At 37.5% G+C, this 6,827-nt stretch overlaps 1 protein-coding gene across 3 annotated transcripts in view; it reads right to left on the bottom strand.

Annotated features, from left to right (window-relative positions):
* The window catches only part of LOC108750065, a 19,700-nt gene that overhangs the window by 5,186 nt on the left and 7,687 nt on the right, over positions 1-6,827 (bottom strand). For 2 of the 3 annotated variants that reach the window (XM_018489281.1, XM_018489278.1), the window contains exon 2: positions 133-263. In XM_018489281.1, coding sequence (XP_018344783.1) covers positions 133-243 — 111 coding nt within the window. In that variant the 5' untranslated portion in view covers positions 244-263. Of the gene's footprint in view, positions 1-132; positions 264-4,762; positions 5,121-6,827 lie in introns of those variants that run through there. The other variant, XM_018489280.1, reaches the window with a different exon arrangement.

The following is a 6,827-nucleotide window of genomic DNA, read 5'->3' as shown; positions in this document are numbered from 1 at the left end:
CAAAAATATATATATATATATATATATATATATATATATATATATAAAACATACATATATAATGTACACACACATCTAAATAATGATATACATACATATAAATAAAATTTATAAGTAATAAATAAAGATTACCTTGTACAATTTATCCAAGTTATACCACACATCTTCTTCATCTTGCTCCTCGTACTGCGACTCTACGAGATTATCTCGCGAACGCGAAAGTATTTTCCGCCTCGATACCATTTTGCGTCCCGATAGTCAATCTGAAAGCAGATAAAAGAAAAAAAAACGATCCTTACCATGTAATCTCTCTTAATCTCTCTTCGCGTTGTACGTTCGAGCATCCCCGTAGAATTTTCTCGTTCGTAAAGAAGAGAAAACTTTTATTTCAATTTATGTTAAAGGATCCGAAGAAAATTTGTCGGAGATTTGTTGTTAGATTTAAGAGTCATCAATTATGCGCTTATCGAAGCTTATTCTCGCTTCTCTGAATACGTATACAGAAATAATTCTCTCATTTGCAGAGAGAAAGAGAGAGATATTATCAATCTTGTACGTTTTATCTCCCGTAGCCATTAACTTAGGAATCATTTACAGTTTAAAAGTCGAAGAGATGATCGGGAACTTTAGCATCACTTCTAAAGCAGTCAGACACGAAAAAAAGGGAAAGACTATTCGATAAATGTATATACACCTTGTTTCCTTTCTCTCTCTCTCTCTCTCTCTCTCTCTCTCTCGTACTAATTTTCTTTAATTTTGTACTTATTATAATATTTTGTAATCTACTATTTTATTTTATTTTATGCTAAATACTTAAATTTGTAGATATATTGTTTCTTGTTTTACTTTGTTAACTAATTTTCTTTAATTTTTTTCTTAAATTTTCTTTGTTCTCTAAATCATCTTTACTTTAATTTGTTTTTAGAGAGCACAGACTTAAAACGGTAAACGCTCTCTTTCTCTCTCTTTCTTCTTCTTCATTGACTGTGTTCAGAAGAGAAAATTAACGCTTAGTGATTCTTTAATGATTGGTTCTTGACTATTGCCTTTAGTTCTTCGCTGAATCTAAGTATAAGAACTGCAATAATATTAATGAATAACGAAGTGCTAACTGATTTTCCTTACGACTAAAAGTTACGACACTTTAAGTGACGAGAGCAATGAAAAAAAAAAAGAAAAAGGAAGGAATCGCCGCTACGATTTACGGGACACGTTCGATGAGGCAAGTGTACCCGTACGATATAACTTGTATCCGGCTTCGTGACGTCATTCCAGCTGATCTTCGGCATCCCGTCACGTTATTCTTCTCAGTGTTGAAATTTTTATGGTCTCTAATGAATAATAGAAATTTTTCACCACGATTTATGTGATACAAAGAAAAGGTATGTTGAAAATTACGCGAATCTAAGAAACGCACCAAGTGAAGAGAAAGTCAAAATAATTTTATTTTGACTTGATAAAAATCAAAATAATTTTTTATTGCAAAAATTTGACTGTTAAGAATCAAAATAAAGTCATTTTGATTTTTTTGTTGACTTTGTGCGTTTTTGAATAAGATTGATTATTCATTTCTTATAAACTGAATTGTAATTTAATAACTGACTACTTTCATGAGAAAAATTTTCATTATTTCAAATTACGAGTTACAAGTAAAAAAATTATCTTCACGATTTTTTATCACGAGCTGACATTATTTTAACGTATAATTTATTCGGTACACTCAATACTAGAAATGAGCGAGTCGAGGAGAAATGAGAATTGAGACGGAATCAAGATGTCTCTAAATAAAAAAGAACCACAGTCGAGAGAGATCGCGTGCGAAACACACCATATACTCAATCTGACCTGATTAATTTCGAAGATTGCATCTGGATCTTCTACTAAAACAATAAAAAGAAAAATGTAAAAGCGATGAAATAGGTTAAGGAAATTGCCCTGCCCTAGAATGCAAAAAATTATGCGAAAGCGGACAAATCAGATTTAACGGGGCGATAGCGCAGGTGGAGTACGGTTGATTTACGATGAGCTCCGAGCATCGTGAAAGTGTTGTTATTAAACGTATCGCCTGACTACGACTGATGTCCGAATTGGCTTTCACGACTACTCTTTCGCGCAAGATCTTTTATTTATAGCCGCGTGTTTTTAATGAGGAAAAAATAGGCAGCGATTCTCTCTCGAGAAATTGGTCAGCGTAACACTTACGCGCGAAAACGCGATTTACTTTTACATTTTATTATGCAAGATACATCTTTAACACACATAATACATACTAAAATACATATTAATGTATTCCCAAGGAAAACATAAAAGTCAATAACAAATTAAAATAACTATTTCGATTCTCAACGTAAACAATCAAATTTTGTAAAAAAAAAATCATCATTTCTCAAAAAAACACACAAAAGTCAACAAAAAATCAACCTAAATTTATTTTAATTCTTAACATCAATAAACAATCAAATTTTGTAACTAAAAATTATTATTTTGACTTTTATGACGTCAAAATAAAATCATTTTGACTTTCTCTTGACTTGATATGTTCTTTGGGTTTGTGACTTTCATGACAACAAAATAAAGTCATTTTGACTTTCTCTTGACTTGATGTGTTCCTTGGATTATTGAATTCAATATTTAATATTTTATTCATATATAGCAAAAATTAATGTTAACAAACAATATAATTTGGTAATTTAATACTAAAATCCTAAATTAAAATAAGAAGCTCAATCATTGACAAATGCATAAACAATTTTTTTTCGCAAAAATTACGATTAAAAATTATCCAAGGAAAGTTTAATCGAAAGCAATCATCTCTATTTTTGGAAAGCAAAAATTTTATTTCGCTTAATTATAATATTCGCTCTCTCTCTCTCCCTCTCTTCATAATAAATAATAATGACGAACTTAACTGTACACGCCTAAATTCCACGGATTATTCCAGAGATATTCGCGCCTCGCACCGTTCGATGCGACTCCCCGTTGAAGTCAATACTGTACCGCTATACTTAATCGTAGCACTCGACGCGTAACGAAACAAAGCCTCGTATGGCTCCGAGGTACCGTAATGTCGATTAGGTAGTTCCAGCACGCAACGCGCCCGGGTCGATCCCCAGATTAAATCCCCGAAAGCGCCACTGCCGTTAACTTCCCGGCGTGGCGTCGCGTCGCGTCGCGCCGGAGATTCGAATTCCGATCACCTGGCTCAAACCTATGGAATTTCACGCGTCAAAGCGACGATCGGTCGATGTCTCATCGGAAAGACGCATGACGGAAATCGACGAAAAAAAAAAGAAAGAGGAAAGAAAGGAAGAAGCTATCCGACGCGAACGCGCTCGAATCCGCGATTCGCGGCGTCGCGATAAAATGGCGAGACTCGCGAGAGAGCAGAGATCTCGACGGAGATTTCTTCGCGCACTTCAAACATTATTTCGGATTTAAGTCGAACACATCGCGACTGTCTAAATGCAAAAAGAAGCTGAGCGACTTCCGTTGATAATTCTGAATTTTTACACGGAAAGAATGCTTTGAATTATCTAAAAATTTAGGTAGATATAGATATCTGAAAATAACTTTGTTGGATCATTAAAAGAATTATGTAGGATGGTCAAATTGATTGTCAGAATGTCAAAACTTTTTGCAGCATTTCTCATGCTTGAGATTCGTAATCATTTTGATGGTCTAACAATTTTTTTTAAATCTGCATCTAAATTTTTAGATACTTCGGCAAAATCATTTTTTCCATGTAGAAATCTGGTGAAATTGTTAATCAGACTTAGAATTAAACTTTGTTAATAAACTAAACACAAATTCATACAATACAGTTTTCCAAAAGAACGCCCTGAGAAAGTCCTTAGGATATCCTCTGAACAATTTAAAGACATCTCTCTCCAAAGAGCGTCTAAAATTAGAATGTCTTTTAATGTTGACGCCGTCTAAACTTGTAATGAAAGTTGTTGTCAATAGCAAACTAGACCTGTTCTCTTAACCTTTTCTCTTTTCTTCTCCAACGTGGAGAGAAAAAGAGGAAAAGAATGAACTGTGCAAGAAGTTCAGCTAAAAAGACTAGGCCAGTCATTGTCTATTATTCGTATTCGCTCCAGTTGCTTCCTCGGCAGTTTTTCATATATCTTCATGATCTATTCAGCTGTTTCTAGTGAACCACTAGCTCCTATATAGCACATAAGTTGCAGCAATATCGCTGCAGTAACGCTGCAATATTGCTACAATGTTGCAGCATTGTTGCAACTTTTGTGCTGTAGGGGCTGTGTACTCCGGTATACATGCGCTTTAATTATCGGATTACAGACAATCTCGTTTTTCGCGAGAGAATGCCCGACTTTTGAAGCAGACGATTCCTTGCGGCAATATCGAAGATACGAAGAAATAATTGATGTAATGATGCAATATTTACGTAACAAAACCGAACGGTCTTCGCGGCGGCGGTGGCCCCCTACCTCCCTCTTCATTTACGAAAGAGCATATTCTTCCTTAATCGGGGAGAGAATCCCTAGACAAATATTCAGTAGTCATAGTTAAATATAAATGTCTCAAGATGTTAATACAGCCTAATTGGCTTATGACACCTTAAGATAGTTTTAAAATAATCTCAAATATAAGAGTCGACTATGAACTATGAACATCGGGACTGATTCATAACATCTTAAGTCTGCACTTAAGACGGTCTTAAGTAATAAGAACCGACTGATGAATACCGGCCCGTGACACATTCCTAGATAGAATAGAGCGACGAAATCTGACTCACAAGTGGCGCTCTTCTATTCTGTGTCTTCTCCGACGATTTCGCAACGTTCTCCACGTAGTAGATGCTTCATGCCGTTTGTCCATTATCTCACCGCGGGGCACGGGATTGCGTCCGAGCTTGCCATCTGTTGCGCGTGCGTGCACATACGTATACGCGTCTCCTTAGGGCGAGACGATTACGATCGATTTCGTAATGATGAGACCCGATCTCGTGTACCGATAATGAGAAAAAGGGATCCGACCTGGATCTCGCGCAGGTCTAACGGCGAGAGCCTCTGTAATCTACGCCACGGAGGTGAAAGAAACGTCACACGGCCGATTCTGCCTTTGGCGAACGAACGAGCGAACGCCCGGTCGCCACCAGAATTTCCCTGAAACTGCTTTCACTTCTCCGAAGAATGCGAAGGCTGTTGTACACGAGCCAGCGGCAGCGTCTAGCACGGCTGGAGTACAGCACTACAGCGCGCACACACTATGAGGGATCCCCACCTCCCTCGAGAGATCGGCAGTGAGGCTCGCTATGGTGTATGTGTGTGTGTGTGTGTGTGTGTGTTTTGTGCAGCGCACGTTCACAAACTCATGGACTCGTACACACAAACACATACACGTGTACGCACACACGAACGAGGCGTACACGACCGTTCGCACGCTCCTTCTCTCCTTTTTGCCTCTCTCCACTTCTTTTCTTGACGGATATTTTACCGTGTCTCTCTCGTTTCTCCACGATTTTCTTCACTCTTTAGCTTCTGTCGTCACGTGCCTCTCTTTGTTGTGGAGCGCGATTGTGAGTATATCTTCTCTTGAAAGATATCCTCTCTGTCCCCCCCCCTTCTCTCTCTCTCTCTCCTCTCTCTCTCTCACCGATCCCTCTCGATTTCTTCTCTCGGTTCTCTTCGTTCTTCAGCTGCTGCCTTCGTCTGCATCTCTTCATCTCCCGCCTGTAGATTTCCATGGATATGTTCTCTCTTTATCAATTTCGCTGCCCTTCCCTTCTCTTCTTCGATTCCCTTCGCCTCTCGGTGCTGTCTTTTTGTCTTCGCTGAAATACACGAGCATATCTCTCTCTCTCTCTCTCTCTCTCTCTCTCTCTCTCTCTCTCTCTCTCTGTCTGTCTCTCTCTCTCTCTCTCTTCTCGTCCTTGCTTTCATACTTTTGGCGTTTTTTCAACTTCGAGAGCGGCACTCCGTCCCCACTGTTTAATAATCGACTGCATCAAAATCCAGTTCCTTTAGGCCGGAATTTATAATCCGTTCTTATTTCAAGACCGTCTTAAATATTGTCTTAAAATACTAATACTCTCTGGTCTGGTATTTATAGTCAATTCTTAAAGACTATTTTAAGTACAATCTTAAAATGTCATGAACTAATCAGAAGCTGGTATTTATTCGGTTCTTATATTTAAAATAATCTTAAGTAGTCTAAAGATATCATAAGCTAATCGCACTGTGATGTTTATAGTCACTTCTTATATTTAATAAGATCTTAAGTATAATCTTAAGATGTCACAAGCCAATCACAGGACGGTATTTATATTTCGTACTTATTTTAAGACCATCTTAAGTAATTTCTTAAGATGCTAATACAGCCTTCTGATTGGCTTTTGACATTTTAAGACTGTACTTGAGACAGTCTCAAATATAAAAATCAACTATGAGTACCAATCGTATTAGCATTTAGACGATCATAGACATGAAGACATTAGACGATCTTAAAATAAGAACGGATTATAAATACCTACCTCTGATTGGTTCATGAAATCTTAAGATTACACTTAAGACAGTCTCAAATATAAGAATAGACTATAAATACCGATATTAATTATTTCTTTCATAGCTTTGCCATTATTCTAACGTGTTTTCTAACGTCCGCTAGCTTCTCTTTGCTAATTCAGCTCCTCTTTCTTGTCATTTTCCTTCAATTATTTCTGTCCACATTTCTTCTTCCTCCCTCTACTCCCTTTCATCCGCCATTCTACCACACACCACCTACTCCTCTTCGTGCTCATTCTCTTTCTTGCTCATGGGGGTCTCTCCCCCCCTCTCCCCCCCTTCCCCCTCTCTCTCATA

Source organism: Trachymyrmex septentrionalis, unplaced genomic scaffold, assembly GCF_001594115.1.
Source record: "Trachymyrmex septentrionalis isolate Tsep2-gDNA-1 unplaced genomic scaffold, Tsep1.0 scaffold32, whole genome shotgun sequence".
NCBI lineage: Eukaryota > Metazoa > Arthropoda > Insecta > Hymenoptera > Formicidae > Trachymyrmex > Trachymyrmex septentrionalis.
Note: the sequence above shows the minus strand (reverse complement) of the source record. Positions and strands in the feature narration are given on the sequence as shown.